General features: G+C 53.3%; 1 protein-coding gene and 1 non-coding gene across 3 annotated transcripts in view; one reads left to right on the top strand and one right to left on the bottom strand.

Annotated features, from left to right (window-relative positions):
* Nucleotides 1-1,734, bottom strand: part of TSHZ2 (teashirt zinc finger homeobox 2) — a 407,162-nt gene extending 405,428 nt beyond the window's left edge. For both annotated transcript variants that reach the window (XM_036009972.1, XM_028524305.2), the window contains exon 1: nucleotides 808-1,734. In XM_036009972.1, the coding sequence (XP_035865865.1) occupies nucleotides 808-847 (40 nt within the window). In that variant the 5' untranslated portion in view covers nucleotides 848-1,734. The remainder of the gene's footprint in view (nucleotides 1-807) is intronic.
* Nucleotides 1,735-16,489: 14,755 nt separating this feature from the next.
* LOC114507178 lies at nucleotides 16,490-16,615 on the top strand. The gene has a single exon (XR_003685447.1). It is a non-coding gene; the product is annotated as a small nucleolar RNA SNORA40 (small nucleolar RNA).
* Nucleotides 16,616-16,806: the final 191 nt, after the last annotated feature.

Here is a 16,806-nt window from a genome sequence, read left to right as displayed (position 1 = left end):
ATTAACCTGTTCCTCTCTTGTTTTTTTTTTTAGGGGGGGTGCTGGCAAGTGAGGATTCAGATGGGGTAGTCTTTAGCATATAAATCAATTTACAAAGTTTGCAACTCTCTCTGGGCAAAGAAACACCAGAGCTGTTTCAATGTTCTGCGGGGCATTCCCCCTCCCCTCTTTTTTTTTTTTTCCAAGAGAAAGGAGAGTGTTGATTAGATTTCCAAACGCGGATCCTTTTAGCAAACGTATTCAAAGGTTCGTGCCTTTCCTGAAGTGGTTTTTTCCACCTTGGCGATCTAAGCTGAACTCCCACAGCTCGCCCCAAAGCCAGCAGCCGGCAGCCTGGGCTTGGGCAAGGCTCACACTTCGGCGCCCCAAACCCCGGAGAGAGGAAATACGGTCACTCCAGGCCAGAAGCCACTGGCACTGGCCACACGGAGGGATGAGGAGGTGAAAGGACTGTCTCCCTCCTCCGCACCCCAAATCCTCAACCCAACTTTGGCCCAAGACGCAAGAAACAGACCGGCAGAAAGTTAGGGGTGGGGTAGAGGGTAGGGGAAAAAAAGTTGAAGGAGGGAAGGCTCGGTGGGATAGCTACCCCCACCCAACCAGAGCCGGGAAAGGGGAGGATTTGGGAGACTGGAGAAGGCGAGAGAGGATGGGGTTCTCTCATCGGGGCAGAGAGGGACACCCGGAATGACTCCCCCCAAAGCTTGGGGGTGGCATCCCGGGGCGCCGGGGCAAGGAGGGCAGGCGAGGGGCTCAGTGCACCGAGCAGCCGGAGGGGCAGCCCCGAAACGGAGCCGGTTCTCTTACCTGCCGCCCGCTTGGGTGCCTGCTGTTTCCTCCTTGGCATCGCTCAACTTCGCTCCAGTCCCACTTCTGGCGCCCCAGCCCCGAGCCGCGCGCGGGGGCCCGCGGTCTCGCTCGCCTGTCTGGGTCTCCTCCGCCTCCTGCCCGGTGGCTCCTGGGGCGTCTCTCGGCCTCTGTCCCCCTGACGATCCCCCCTGCAACTGCTCCACCACGGGCCGGAGACCCCCCTCTCCGGACGGCAGGGGTGGCCGGTGCCGGCTGGTTTGAAGTAGAGGTTGGCTGTGCCTTGTTTGTTTGTTTGTTTTGAAATTTTTTTTCCTCTCTTTCTCTCTCTCTTTTTGTTTTTGCTTTTTTTTTTTTTGGAATTTGTTTGTTTGTTTGTTTGCTTTTTGGTGACTGTTGAGACACTTGATTTCTTTATTAAACATCCAAGACCGGATTCGGATGCGAGGGACGAGGGGCGCACACGCGCCGCACGCACACGCGCGCGCAGAGATAAGGAGGAAAAAAAAAAAGGCAATCCCGGGAAGGTAGTGGTTTCTTCTTCTTCTTTCTTCTCCTCCTTCTGCTCTTTCCCTCCTCCTCTTCCTCCTCCTGGCCGATCTCTATGGCGGATGCGCGCTGGGGGGGAGAGAGAGATCACTCACGGTAGGTTTGTGGCTGCTGTCAGATCCGCGCCTGTGAGTGATATGCAAGAGGGCAGGAGAGGGTTTGGGAAAGACAGAAAATCTGGAATTCACTCACTCACACACTCACACACACAGACACACACACAGACACACACTCACACACGCACGCACTCTCGCTTCCTCTCACACACACTCACACCCCCCACATATGCGCACACACACACTCACACACACAAGACAGGGCGAGGCGATGCCAGCAAACATCGATCCCGCTGAACAAACTGAACATTAACAAACTCCTCCTCCTCTCCCCGCGACCTGATGACAGGGAGAAATTTACTCCCCAGCCGCAGAGCGCCAGGCAGAGGGAGTCTATTAAAGGGACAGTGTCCCACCAGGGAGAGGGGCTGGGGGCGGGGGCCGGGCGTGCCACCCCTGCTCCTGCTTCTTCCCGTGCCCTCTTCCCCGGGCTGAGGACGTGCCCACCGGTGCAGGGACCCCCCTGGGGGAGGTGGTGAGAAGGGAGGGGGTGTGGGAGAAAAGGGGGCAGGGTGATGGCTAAACTCGGGGCTGGGAAGGGAGCTGCAGGGGGCCAGGCTAGCTCACCAGCAGGGGCCATCAACGACATCAGGGGGGTGAGAACTTAGATTTGCTTTGAACGGGGGAGGGAGAGGGCACTTTGTCTGGTGATGACCTCCACCTGCTAGGTCTCCCAAGCAGCCCCTGGGGATGTCCTCCCCACCCCCTGAAGTTTAATAACGTCCCTGTGCCTCCCCTCCTCTCTCCAGGCAGTGGATGGCCACAAAAACAAAAATCTCCCATCAGCCTCGTTGAGGATTTCATCACATATATTTCTCTTTGCTTTGTTTAAATGGCATTTATTGAGCACCTACTATGTGCCTGTTCTGGAGACATAGCTGCCATGGAGAAAGGGAAGAGCCTGGTCCTCTCAGTGTTTGCGTTTTCAAGGGGGAGCAGACTGGTCGTCCAGAGCATCCAGTCGTTGCTTAAATGTCACCTTCTCCTGGAGGCCCACCTTGCTTAAAATGTCACACCCCCCATTCCCCACGCCATTCCTCCCTTCTTCCCGTTGTGTTCGCTGTCCCGCCCCAAATGATGGCAAAGAACAAGGCACAGACGGAGCGCCCGACAAGGCGGTTGCTGCAGGAATGGAAAGCAGACAAACGAGGCAGCTTCAGCGCCACAAGCTCCCTGAAGATGTTGAAGCCGGCTTCCGTGACCATGCCTGGGGGAGGGGGAGGCTCTGGACTCACTGCAGGAGGGGTGGCTCAAGGTGACACAGGCTGGACCCAGCATATGGCTAGGGAGCCCTGCTCCGGGCCAGGTGCTCCCCAGGTGCCGGGGACAGGTCTGAATGAAGACCCCGCCCTCAAGGAACCCTCGCTCCAGCGGGACAGGCTAACAATTAAAGGGGCAAGTGCTGCGGGCGGGGGCGGGAGGTGTAGTCAGGAGGGGCAATTCACCCGGCCCTGGAGGGAGGGAAGGTGGTTACCTGGCAGGGCGTCCAGGGGTGGGCCAAGGCAAAACTGAGTCCTAGATACGGAGGTACTGACCGAAAGGGGGCGCTCACAGTGATGCCTTCCTCACTGGTCTAGTGGGCAGGCTCAGGGGGGCTTCCGCTTCCTGCCCCGAAATCCCCAGAGGCCTTGCTGAGACGCACCTTCCCGGGCTTCACCCGAGACAAGACGTTCTACCTCCGGCCCTGTTGGCCTCCGGGGCTCTCGTTCTGGGTTGTGGAGGCTGTTCTGTGCAATGAAGGACATTTAGCTGCATCCCCGGGCTCCACCCACTGGATGTCCGACCCTTTCCCCCCAGAGCGTCAACCAAAACTGTCCCCAGACGCTGCCCAACGTCCCCTGCGGGGCAAAATTGCCCCTGGATGAGCGGTACTGCCCTTGACTTTCCGAGTCTGAAACCTCTGGCTGAGGGGCAGGGACCTGCTGTTTGAACAAGCAGTCCCCACCCTCCCCAAGTGACTCTCCCGCTCACTCCAGTTGGAGAACTCCTACTAAAAAAGCCTTTGTTCTTTTAGAATCAGACACGCCCAGCATTGTAACTGTAATAAAGCCAACTCGGGCTTAGATGTGAATGTCATTAGGAGTGCGAGGGGTGACGTGGTTGCTGCGGTCATCGTTTACCGGGTGTCGCCGGTGCCCACTTCTCACCACCCACCCCCGCCGTGTGCCCGCCGGAGCCGAGGCTGGACCGGTGTGGTCCGGGGCGCCGCCCCTACAGACCACCCACCTTGCCACCGCTGTCCTCACTGCAGGGGAATTACCCAGGGTGACTGGTCCCACAAACATTTTTCTGAACCGTCCTTTGGGGCTACGGGAAAGGTAACTTTTCCGTTTTACTCCTCGGCCACCATAAGTGATTGTCACTGTTTTGCAAAGTGCTGTTTCATCATTTTTAAACATCCCCACTGGGAAGCAAGGACTCATTTCTCCTTCTCACAGACTCGGTACAAACGAACTCACCTACCTTAAATCACCCGTGTGGGCTCTGCCAAGACCCAACCCCACCCAATCCCAGCCCAGTCCTTAAGCAACTGACAAAGGGAAAACCCTACTTCATAGATGACAAAGTCCACAAAAGGGTATTAACTCTAATTAATTCTAATTACCCAACAGAACTTGGCAGAGCGCTGTGCTAGGGCCCGTAGCTTATTGAGCAAAACCCAAAGAACCAGCGTCCTGGGATTGGGAGGTACAGACTTCATGCCCGAAACAGAAAGAAGACTGAGAGTGCAGTCAAGTTCACGGTGAACCCTCCCTCCGCTAGAGAAGCCCCGAGCCTGTTGATTTGGTGTTTGCATTACATTCAACCACTTAGCAAGCATCTACTGTATTAGTTAGGTGCCAGGCACTGCCCCAACCACAGGAGATGCTGAAATGCATACCAGGGGATCCTTGCTTTAAAAGGACTTTGGTTAAAATGCTACCACCCAAGAGACTGGGAACTGGGAAAGAGGGAATTCGGGAGCCGGACTCGATCTTGAGCAAAATCAGGACAGAAATCGACAGGAATCATTGAGTCCTCTAGCTTCTCTCTAGGGTTCTTCCCCAAATGTACACCTCTCATCTCTCCTCTTTCTCAGGAGCTGGTTACATAATGGGGTGGGGCGCTTGGACTTCTGCTAGACCTATCTCTCCGCTGGCTACCGACACGTTCTTGGACCTGCACTTCCGGAGTGTCCTCTCATGAATTGGAATGATTTTTCTACTGCTACAATGGCAGAAGGATTAGCTCGGTTATCCACAGAGATGATTTTTGGCTGCTCCAGTGGCGTGCATGTCACACGGGTGCCCAGATGTTGTCCAGCGGTGTAGATACGACACTGAAGGACACTGGACCACAGAGTGGAAAGGTTATCCCCTTTGGATCTGAGGAAGTCTGAGTTTGGTGCAAGGGCATCTGTGATGCCCAACAATTGCTGACTTTTATGTTTCAACCAAGAAGCCACAGCTCTCAGGCTCAGAAGCTGAGGAGGCCAAGAGTACCTGGCTAGCCTTTTCAAAAACGGTTTGTTTTTATTGAATTTAAGGTTGCCTCTATCTTAGCGAAAGAGGTGGCAACCTAAAGTTCGATATAATTTAAAGGTTTCACAAATAAATACAGCTCAGGGGTGACGGAGAATAAATAATGTTTCAGGTGGGACGTGGCGATGGCCAAGGGTGAGAAAAGCGATACTGGCAGGCATGGATGGGATTTGCAAAATATGTTGCTCAACCGTGGACTCCAGCAATTCTGGAAAGTTCTCCCAAGAGCTGCTGGCTTGGAGTCATGCTGTGCTTGGGTCTTCAGGGAACGGAGCCTCCTAGAATCCAACACACAAACCCTGGGTGTGTAAAGGCACGAATGGATTGGAATGACTCAAGGAGATCTTCCAGAACACCCATTCCCACACTGGCTCTCCATGGAATCACCTGGTGGTATATTTGTGTGTGTGTGTGTGTGTTCTTTATTTGTTTTTTTAAGATAAAGAGGCACAGGCCCCACCCACCTCAGAATTACTAAATTAGATTCCAGGGTGGGGCCAGAAGAATCAGAAATTTTAAAAGCTCCCAGGTGGTTCTGATAAGGCGCCAGGCACGCGAGCCTTCCTTGTGCAAAAGCGGAGTTTTGTAACAGGTGAATCAAGGGAGGACTCATCACATGCAAGGAACAGCCCGCGGATTCGCTCAGAAGTGTGGTCGAGATGCGTCTGAGTGCCCTATTACAGCACCTGGCTATCCTGCTGATTCTGGGGGGAGGGGCAGGGGGTTAGTTTGCCTACCTTACGGCTGGACTCCAACCCAGGGCAATTAAAACAAATATTTGCCCAGGGTCTGCCTTGCATTAGCCACTGCCCTTATCCTTGGCCATTGGGGCAGCCTGTGACATTCTGGAGCTGCAGGGACAAGGTCTCGGTGACTGGAATGCCTCCTGTGTAATAGAGGTCTCAGCACTTCTGCCTTTTCTTCTCCCCCCGGCCAGATCCCTCCTCCCAGGGCTCTTTGTCCTCCTTACTCTAAACCCAGATGCCATCTCCTTTTGCCTCCGCTCGCTGCCCCCGAGCGTCCTCTCATCTCCCACGGCAGCGCCGACCATCTGTAAGCACCTTTTTTGTGTACTGCCTTTTGAAGATCCGCCTCAATTCATTAAAACGGAACTTCTATTTACCTCTCGAGTCCCAAGCCCGGCGCAGTTCGCCAGGCCTGGAATAACGGGGTTGTGTGTTCGGCGTTTTGTTCAAGGTTGTCTCGTGTATGATGTAGACGAGAAAAAAAAGTAAGTGGGTTCCGGCCGAGGCCACGGGCGGGGTGGAGTGTGCATGTTCTCCCCACGTCTGCGTGGGTTTTCTCTGGGTCCTTTGGTGTCCGCTCACATCTCACCGATGTGCCAGGGGCGAGCGGCAGGTCTAGGTGGCGCCCGAGGCCTGAGTGTTGCAGATGGACGTGCGCGCGCCTGCGCCTGCGGCGGCGGAGGGTGGCTGGCCCACAGGGGCTCCTCCCAGCGCCGCCGCTGCTGGAAGAGGCTCCCACGACCCGGAACTGGAATCCCCAGGGTTGGGCAATAATAAGCTTACTTGTCTTTATTAATCTTTTTTTTTTAAAAAATGTAGGTAGAGCTCACCTAAAAAATATTTTGATCTTATTTAGAAGTTTGGTGATGCTTCTGTGATGAGAAATATGTCCTAGGAACTTAACCTTTCTTTGGCTCAACTGGCCTGTGGGAACATTGATTTTGTTGTACAGCAGTTCCCTTCAAGTTGCAGCTTCCAAGAACCTATCAACAATTTTGGGGATGACTGAATACCAAGCAGGGCATACTGGCAAAAAAGGGTGTACTTTAAAAACAGCTTGGCCCTGATTGGGTAGCTCAGTTGGTTGGAGCATCATCCCGATAGACCAAGGTTGCAGGTTCAATCCCCAGGCAGGGCACATACACACATTCACCAATGAGTGTATCAGTGAGTAGAACAACATATCAATGTCTCTCCCTCCCTTGCTTTCTCTCTCCTGTCCTCTCTCTCCCTAAAATCAACAAATAAAAAAATTTTAAGATTTTATTTATTTCTTTTTAGAGAGGGAAGGGAAGGAGAAAGAGAGAGAGAGAAACATCAATGTGCAGTTGCTAGGGGCCGTGGCCTGCACTCAATCCACTGAGCTACGCCAGCCAGGGCTCAACAAATAAATATTTTAAATGTGTATCTTAGGCTGCCCCTAGGTAGGGCTTCGTTAGATACGGATAAAGAACATTTCAGCCCACGTGTCTCTTTTCCATTGATGCCACCCCCCACCTCCCCCGCTTTCTCCCTTCCCTTTCCCTCGTCTATGGCCTCCTTCAAACCCTCCCTTAAATGCTGCTTCTTTCAGGAAGTCTTCCTGGGTGGATCCCCTGTGATTCAACCTTCTCTAGTCCGTATCTCCTCAAAACAAAGAGACTCATTGTGGAGCATGGTTCCGAACGTAGGAGTGCGCGAGCAAGCAGAAGGAGTCTATTCTTGGATGACAGGCGTGAGTCGCCCCTGGACCTGTGCGTGGGGAGGCTCCTGGGGCCTGGCGTTGTTCTTACCTGGGCTGCTGCTGGCTCCAGAGCGCTCCGTCTCTGAACGTGGATTCACCTACACGCTCATGATTTCTGTGTTTCTACATGTGTACAGAATGCTTGAGTTTAAAAAAGCGGTGATTTAAAACACCCCAATGCCCAGGTCTTACCCAGACTCATGACACCCAGCCTGGGGGGCAGGACGTTGCCATGGATATTGTGTAAAGCCCCCAGATGCTTCCAATATGTGGCCACGTTTGAGAGCCAGTGCACCAGACAGTGTTGTCATTGAGGATACAATGCATCGCCTTCCCCTTACATCATTGAACTCATTCAGGACACTCCTCCTCCCAGTTCCTATTCTGTGCAAACTCGAATCTCTGGTTATTCTCTCCCCTCCCACGATACCTGGGGCAGCATCACGTTGATGAGAAGAACCAGACAAGAAGGGGTCCCAGATTGATTGTGGAGACTAATAGGAGGAAAATAAGTCTGGTGTTGGGGTACAGAGTAGGGGGTGGAGGCTGGGCCGATTTTCGGGGGGGTGGCGTGTCATGAAAAGCCTTTCTGGTACCATTGAAGTTGAGATCTGGAAGACACGAAGCCGCCAACCAGCAGCCAAGGCCTGAAATGGCAAGGCTTTGGTGGTTCTGGAACACACAGGATGCAGCCATAAGCCTCGGCGGGGGGCACAGACCCAGCCAGGGAGAGGGGAGCAGGGAGACCCGGTAGAGGAGGTTGGGGCCGGGTCACAGACGACATCATCGGCTACACCACCGACTTTAAGTTTTATTCTTTCCGTCACCGGTGCACCCTAATGTATTTCTTTACATCTTGAAAAACACCTTGCCCAGGTGAGTGGGTTTGCTCAACCAGCGCCGAAGAGGGGATGCCTTATTCTACCTGGTGGGACTTGGCTCGCCGAACACAGGTGAGGTGAATGACAATAAAGTGTGGGGCCACTCGGGCCTGGGCCAGCTTGCTTCGAAGAATACATCCTCCAAAACCTGTCGGGCTCTCTCTTCCTAAAACCATTTGGATGTGGCTAGGTGTAGGATTTTGCCACAGCAATTAAGCGTTATGTATATTTTACAAGGGACGACTGCTGAGCGGTCGGGCCGGGGGTGCGGGAGCTGTTCAATTTAACATCTATCACGTTTCCCCCTTGGGCTTGACTCCTTGCAGTCGGTGCCCGTGTCCTGCTACTGCTGAAGAACCCAGACCCGGCCGCTGGCCCGGTAATCCATTGCTCAAGTTCATTAACCACAGGAAGACACTAAGTGAATGTAAGGACCGGAACAGCCTGGAAACCTTGAGACAAGCAGCCTTTCAGCTCTGGGCTCCGGTCTATTTTCTGCCACCTCGACTGTGCGTCAAGCTCGCCTTCCCGGACTCATTAGAACTGTGAGCCCAAAGGTGCTCCTCAACTTTCAGAAGCAAATAGAGAATGATATAATGCGCTCGGAGAACACCTTTCTGTCTTATCCGGAGCATGTCTTATCTATTATGATTAGGCATTAAGCGTCCTATTGTCCTGAAAATTTCATGAGATTCTACCCCTGCTTGCTAGAATTATGTCAAAGTGACTTGTCCTGGATGCTGTTCTCGCCCATCAATACCACTTGTCTTTTCTCCTTAACGGTTGCCGAGAAGGCCGATGCGACGGAGCAACCCACGGGTTGAAAATGGTCCAACGGTCCGACACTCGCCAGTCCTCTTTTTTGTGTTTTGCTTTTGGCGTCCCAAGATAAAGACCTGAGAGCAAGGAGTCCGTGTGGGAGACAGCCCTGGAAGACCCCCAGTAGTGGAGTAGGAAAGTGAGGAAGGGAAGGGGAGGCAGCCAATGCCAGGTGAGCTACCAAGCAGGTTATCGCTGCAGGGAATGCTGGGAGTCGGTGGAGATTATGCATTTCTGGGATATTCCCTTGGTGGGGAGGGAGCGGGGTATTTATTCACTGCCTCCTGCCAGGTATGAGATGAGGGCCACTCTCCGCGGGCCAAGAGCCAGGTGCTGGCAGTTAAATTGGGGTGTGAAGAGCGGGCAGGGCTCCGGGCAAAGTGGACTACATTGACACCCCCCCCCCCCCAAACACAGAGCTTCCCAGGGGCAAGGACCAAGGCTGGTGTTCAGCGCAGCGTGTCCGCGCCTTAGTGCCAGGCACGAAGCTGACCTCCACACCCGCTACCGTATGCACCAGTGTCCACGAAAGCTCCACGCCAGGCCTCTTCCCAATGTCCTCTCTAGTTTAGTCTGTTTGTTCGTAATCATGGACTTAGCGTTTGCTTACAAGACTTATTTGTTCACTGACTGTCATTCTCCTCTGGCCCCACAAGTGTGTCCACTTGAGTTCAGGGGTCTCTCTCCTCCTGCCTGTCACATCTCTGGTAGGGGCGTGGGACACAGTTATCGTTATCATCACAGCTCGAACTTTTAAACCAAAGGAAAGACATGTGCCATGGTTCTGATGGGTGGGTCTGTAGGCACAAGGTGGGTGCAGAACGTTTGAAATTAGGGTTGTCCCAGAAATCCGGGGTCCCCGGGTCACCAGCTCACTGCATGCAGACGGGGGAGAATGGTAAGCACAGGTTTGGAATCAGACAGACCTGAATTTAACAGGCACTTTCACGACGCACTAAGACTATGACATTGGGTGAGTTGTTTAGCCTCTCTGGGCCTCTGTTTCCCCAGCTTTGAAATGGGGAGGATGACGTTGCCCATTCCATGGGCAGCACAGAGAGGACTGCGTGAGCTCACACAAAATGACACAACACCTGACCCATGGGAAGCACCCCCTCGTGTTCAGCTCTTTCATTATTTTATGGGCCTTTGCTGACTGCGGTTGACGGAGTGCTTTCAGCTGCATCGGGCCCGTACAAGAGGCAGAGCAGACCTGAGCTCCGTCCCCACCTCTGCAAGGGCGCCGGTTTACAGAGGCTGGTCGAGAAGCTCACGCAGGGGTCACGACGGCAGCGGAGCACACATCCGAGCCGCGGGTGACAGCGAGCTCCTCTTCGCCCGGTAGGCGCACCCCTTTCCCCACTAATGTTCGTTGAGCACCTGCTCCCTGCCGAGCCCCAGGCTGGGTGCTGGGAAGGAGCAGCAAGCAGGGAGTAAAGCACCCGCCTGGCCCTGAGAGAACTGAAACATCCAGGAAGGACGGGGGCATGATCCTAATGAGGACGATAGCGGCTGATATTTAGGAAGCCCCTGCCAGACACGTACCGCCTAAAGCAATTCCACGGGGCAAAGTGTTCTTTTGTGGTTTGTGCCCATTTTGCATATTAGGAAACTGAGGCACAGAGGGGTTAGGAAAGTTGCCCATGGTGATGGAGACAGCCCATGGGGATGCCCAGCCTCAGACCCGCCTGGCAGGGCCGCAGCAACTATGCTCGGCCGGAGGGCCTCCCTCTGTCTCAGCGACGCCGGTCGCCGCTGTGACTTCCACATCTCAAACTGTCTACTTGCAGCTCTGCTTTCCCTGTCCGTGCTCCCCGGCTTGGCGCGTTAGCTCCTGGAGAGTTAACCCAGACGCCTGGGCCTCCTCGGGAGACACCCCGGTTCAGTGGGTCTGGGGGCGGGGGTCCCAGACTGTGTATTTCTAACAAGCTCTCGGGGGACACTGATGTAACCAGGCCACAGACCACACTTGGTGTTGCTCGGGTTCCAACAGGGGTGACATTTCCTCCCAGGGGACACTTGACCGTGTGTCGGAGGCATTTTGGATGGTCACAGCTCAAGAGGTGCCACTGGCATCTCTAGTGGGTAGAGGCCAGGGAAGCTGTTAAACATCCAGCAGGCAGGAAAGGCCCCTGCAAACAGGGAGAGCCAGCCCCCAAAAGCAGGAGGGTGGAGGCTGAGCACTGGCCTTGCGAACTATGAACTTGACCACAGAGGAAGAGTCTGGGGACCGTGTCTCAGATGGGGACCCTGAGCTAGCAGTTCTACAGGGGTGCCTGAGACGCTGCATTCCCAACAAGCCCGGGCAGATGCTGCTGCTGCTGCTGCCGCCCCTGACCTCCAGAGCACACTCGGAGCCGCAAAAGCCGGACTTGACCTTGGCCAGGCACGGGGCTCGAATCAAGGCTGGGGACACAGGGAACTCCTACGCCATGAAAGCCCCAGAGCAGCCTGAATGAGTTCAGAACAACAGTAACTCTGAGTGTAAATAATCCTCTTTCACCGCCCCCCGTGGCCCGCTTCGCCCCTTGGAGAAGCGCTGGGAGGCGGAGGGGCTGCGAGGAGAGGACAGCGGAAACCTCTCTTTCTGTCCTGGAAGCAGCGAGGGGCCGGGCGGTGGTGGAGAGGCAGGACGGGGCTGGAGCGCGGAGCCGCCTCACTCCAGCCCCGAAGATCAAGTCGCGTCTATTGTTGCCTGAATCGTGGCTCCTTTCCAAGAGCTGCTCTCGTTGACGCCGGGTTTGCATCTGCCTGACTCTCAGGTCTGCAGACGCGAGATGAAAAAGGGGCCGTTTTTAAAATGGTTGCTCTCCGGGGAGAGGGCTCTGCGAGCAAATGCACTCTGCGTCCAGCCCCCCAGAGATGGCACCCCGGCCCCTGTGATAAATGGCAGCATTAACAAGGTTTGGTTGAGAGGGGACCTACAGATTTATGACTTCCTGTCTGCGCCGGCAGATGTCATTATGGCTGACAGAACAGAAGGCCTTTCAAGGGCTGGCTGGGGTGGAGCTAAAAAGAGGGAAAAAATAAAAAAAAAAATAAAATAAAAGGCAGAAGCCCGGACGAGCGTTTGCTCAGCGGTGCCGTTGTAGATACAGTCCTTTTGGGGGCGCGGGGACGTTTTACACTGAACCGGATGTCCTGTCCTGCCTCTGAGGTCCGGCTTCCAAGATTGAGGCAGGAACTCTCAAAACCGGACAAACGTGTTAGCTGCACTCGAGTAAGAAGACCTGCAGGGTTTTGCCCCTTGCCTTCCGTGCCCTCACAAGTTCTCCAGGACGCACTGAACGCCGAACGTGGATGTCGCCCTGGCACATCCTCGTGATGGGTGTTTGCATACGGGGTCTGGCACAAATAATGCCCCCCCCCTTTTTTTTAATTACAAAACCTTTTATTACAAAATCATAAGCATGTAATTCTGTAACAGGACAGTACCACACTCAAGCACACCCTCTGACGTTTTAGGTGAAATGTTCACATTAAAACTGTAAATTATTGCACCCACATTATTACCCTGCCAACCACACTCCAGCAGGCGTTACTTCTGCCGGACCCTGTGGATTGATTTTACAAATTCAGCAGCTTATTCTGAAATTCCTTGGAGATATATATATATATATATATGCCCATTTATAGATTGTTTTGTAGGATGTCATTGGCATTTTATGCGCCAGCATTTTTTGTTGCGTTGAGAAATGATATAAATTTGGCATTCCTCACTGGGCCCCAGCCCATATTGAGAAGTGCAACTGCTAGCACGTACTTAACGCTAATTACAGGTCACATCTCCACATTTCCTCTTTCTAATCCTTGCCTGAAGATTTACCTTTTGCAGGTAAAGGAAGCAGGGTTGTTTTTTTTTTTCTTTTTTTTTTCTAGCTGACTCTCTTACCTAATGAACACTTGAGTGTGTTCTTTGGGCTCAGCACACCAGTGCCCCAAACTGCGACCCAGAAGCAATCACTGGTGGCAGTTGCTGGGGTGTCTTTAGTCCTGTCATCAGCAAACCATCCCCCATCGTGGTCACGTGGCCGCTGTGCCTTGGCAAAGTTAAGAATCCTGGAGGACTTCACGGAGGGCAGCTACAGGGTTTCCTCTGCCCCTGGCGTCTTAAAGGACAAAACTAATGCCAAGCAAAGGTTTGATCCAGAGCCTTCTTCTGTATCTAATCAGTAGCAATCATATTGTGCGCATGTTATCGCGACTGTCTGATTTCTCAAACGGCACGACAGGAGTGACAACTGCCACCCCCGAGTCGCTTTGGCAAGCCACTCTGAAGTGGCAGTTTGCTGACGTGTTTAACTAATTGGGCTTTGGAGGCTCCGTCCCTGAATTCTTTTCCTGGTTCTTCCCCTCGCTACCTGCGTTATTCTGGGCAAGTTCCTTAAGCTGTTTTCTCACCTGTAAAAGGTGGATAATGAGAGCACCTTTCACTTAGCATTTTTTAAAAATAAGGATCGAATGCAACGTTCACAGAGTGGTGATTAGCCAAGTGCCTGGCACGGAGCTCAATAAATTAGCTATTGTTATAATGATTAATGTTAAAATATCTTCCCTCTTTACAGTTATTTCGCAGGTAGACATGCAGAGACATAGACAGATTCGTTGGCCACCCAGAAAAGAAATCCAATAATAATACTAACATTAATTGTAGCTGTCATATATTGAGCGCACACTGCGTGCCAGATACCGTGCTGAATACTTTCCATGCAAACTCTTTCGAGTTTAATCTGTGCTATAACTTTAAGAAGCCAGGTGGTCTGCCTCCCCTTTTACAGGTAAGAGAACACAGAGTGGGTAGTTTAAGTCGGTGGCCCTCAAACTCTCATCAGAATCACATGGGCGGCCTCTGGCTCAGTCGGTCTGGGGCGGGGACCTGGAATTTCCATTGTAACGAGTCCCGCGGTGACGCTGCTGCTGCGGCCGCTGATCTGGGGACCCCCTTGGAGAATCAATGGCTTCAGTCACAAGTAAGTAGAAGAGTGAGCTTTCGAATTTCAAAATTTGAATGCAATTTTGACAACGTACTCTTCACCCGTACCTGCATTACTTCAAACGTCTTATCATCACCGTTGAGAGTGAATGGGCGGCGGTTGGATTCATGGGGCACTGCGGTTTGGAAAGCTACTTGTGCGAATTCAATGTCCTGCCCCGCGATGTTCTTCACGGCACAGAGCCGTTCGTGACTCCCTAGACGGTCAGGATTTCAGGGACATTTTCAGAAGGAGCATGGAGTACTTGTGTCATCTCCATCATGGGGACAGATCCTTGGCGGTCCTGCTGGGGTGTGGGTGAGCGTGAGGGCTGTGGCCGCCCCCAGCTGCAGAATTCATCAGGACTCTAAGATGGAGCCCCACTGAGCAGACCACCCCTGGAGGGACAGTGTCCCCTCAGTGTCCAACACAGCCCATCTGGACATTCAAGGGTCCTGAAGATGTCTTCTTTGAATGCCTGAGATCCAGACTTTTCCACTGCCCCGGTGAGCCTCTTGCAGCCAGTCAGCCCGGAGGGCCTCGGGTGCAAGCCCCGATCGGGAATAAGACGAGCACGTGCCATGCGATGGGATGGTGCACACGGCAGGCCGTGGGAAGGGAGGAGACAGGCCTGGCGAACGTGGGCCTGGGGGCAGAGGGCGCAGGGACAGAGCCGAGAGAAAGCCCAAACCCCTGAGTGGGCAAAGTGATGCAGCAAAGAGTCCTTGATGCCTTCTCATTCCATTGCACGTGAAAACAGCTGGAATTCAAATGCACAGGCAAGATTCTCATCAAGAAATGTGGACACTCAAGGACTGGAAGGAAATAGATGAACCGAAGGAGATAAACGGGGCCACGGAGGGGCAGAAGCAGGTTGGTGGGAGATCAGGAATGCCTGTCACCATCACAACGGACATCGGGACAGAGGAACCGAGCCCACAGCAGGCCTGGCATCAGCAGCCTGGGGCTTCCCTGCTCTCTGCCCTCGGGGGAGGGCGGGGGGGGGGCGGCTGCCGACCTGCAAGGACCGTTCCTCTTCTGACACAGGGAGGTGACATGTGTTCATGCATTTTCTCACTCACTCAACAAACGTTTGCTGAGCACATACAGTGAAAGAGGGACACGGGAGCTCATTCTCTCATGAGCAGAGCGAGGCGAAATCGGACATAAATGATGACCTAGCAGAGTAGGACGGGAAGGGTGGCGTGGGGAAAAATGAAGAAGGAAAGTGGGTGTGTGTTACCAGGTGCTGTGGTTGAAAAATGGTCTGTTTCCCTTCCCAGCAGTAAGTACCCGTGGGTTGCAAGGACAGAAAATTAAGTCGGACTGGCCTAAGGATAAAGGAAAAGTTTTGGCTGCACATAACTCAGAAGTCCAGGGGTTCCTGGGTGTTCTTCCTCCCGGCATGCACTCCATCCATCCATTTGGGCATAACCCAGACTTCCACGCAAAGGCCTCACGCTGCCCTATTTGATCTGTACGTTTCCCAGTAGGCAGGCCTCTCCCTCTCCCAGAAGCACCAGAGTGAGAGCCAATCAGCACGTTCCGTTGCTCCCCGAGCTGGGTGATTGGTGGTTGCGTCAGCAAAGGGTCCAGTGAAGCTGCATCTCAAAAATCCTGCTGGAGGCCTTTTATTTACTGACCCAGGCGGGGAGAGTCATAATTGGAAGCCATCTCATCAGCATGAGGGGGACTGACTTAGAAGGAAGTGCAGATGAGGGATGGAAAAATACCAAACAAATGTCACAGGTTCGATTCCCAGTCAGGGCACATGCCTGGGTTGCAGACCATGACCCCCAGCAACTGCACATTGATGCTTCTCTCTCTCTCTCTCTCTCTTTCTCCCTCCCTTCTCTCTCTAAAAATAAATAAATAAAATCTTTAAAAAAAATACCAAACAACCCCTAAACTAGGCTCTTAATAGCATGATCCATCCGCTGGATGAACACGCTATTGAGTGAAGTTTCCTTACTTCCAGACTTAAGAGTTAAAAGAGTCCCAAAACAATCCCCTTTATGGCTTAGAACCATTGAAGTTGGGTTTCTATTTAAAATAATCGAAAGGGTCATTTAGATAAAACACCTGGTTCAGGAACAGCGGCATCCAGCTGCTCATCGATGACCTTGCGGGTCTCCCTTCACACCTGCCCAGCGTTCCCTCTCTGCGGGCTCCCCTCTCGGCCTGGCTCTTCCACGCTGCCCACCAGCAAGCTCCGCTCTGCGTCCTTCTCCCGGGGCCACCCATGAACTGGCACCTGGGACGGCAGCCGCTCCCTGAGCCAGGGCTGCCGCCAGCCTCACCGCCCCCACACTGTGTGTGAGAGCTCCTTCTTCGAAGAAACGCTAGAATTGGTCAGCACTTGTGTCTGTTTCTGTTTAATCTGGGAGCAGAGACCACATCCGGGTATGAAAACGAAATCCTTGTTTGCAGCCCAGAACCCATCGTTTGGTATGATTTTTGATACACGTAAGAAGAACGTGACAGAAAACAATGAAGGAGTTACGACCGGAAGGGTGGGGCATGGATGTCGGACGAAGAGAGACCCCCGGAATTCACTGTCATATCGAACTTTCTATTCCTGGGCCCCTCTCTCCCCATCCGTACGATGAAGAGGGTGGGATGACGTAGGAGGCCACTTTCCGAAGCGCATGTCCCCTCTGTGCTGCCTGAA

The sequence above is a fragment of the Phyllostomus discolor genome, chromosome 9 (assembly GCF_004126475.2).
Source record: "Phyllostomus discolor isolate MPI-MPIP mPhyDis1 chromosome 9, mPhyDis1.pri.v3, whole genome shotgun sequence".
Lineage (NCBI taxonomy): Eukaryota > Metazoa > Chordata > Mammalia > Chiroptera > Phyllostomidae > Phyllostomus > Phyllostomus discolor.
The sequence above is the reverse complement of the archived record's forward strand: the minus strand, read 5'-3'. Positions and strand labels throughout refer to the sequence as shown.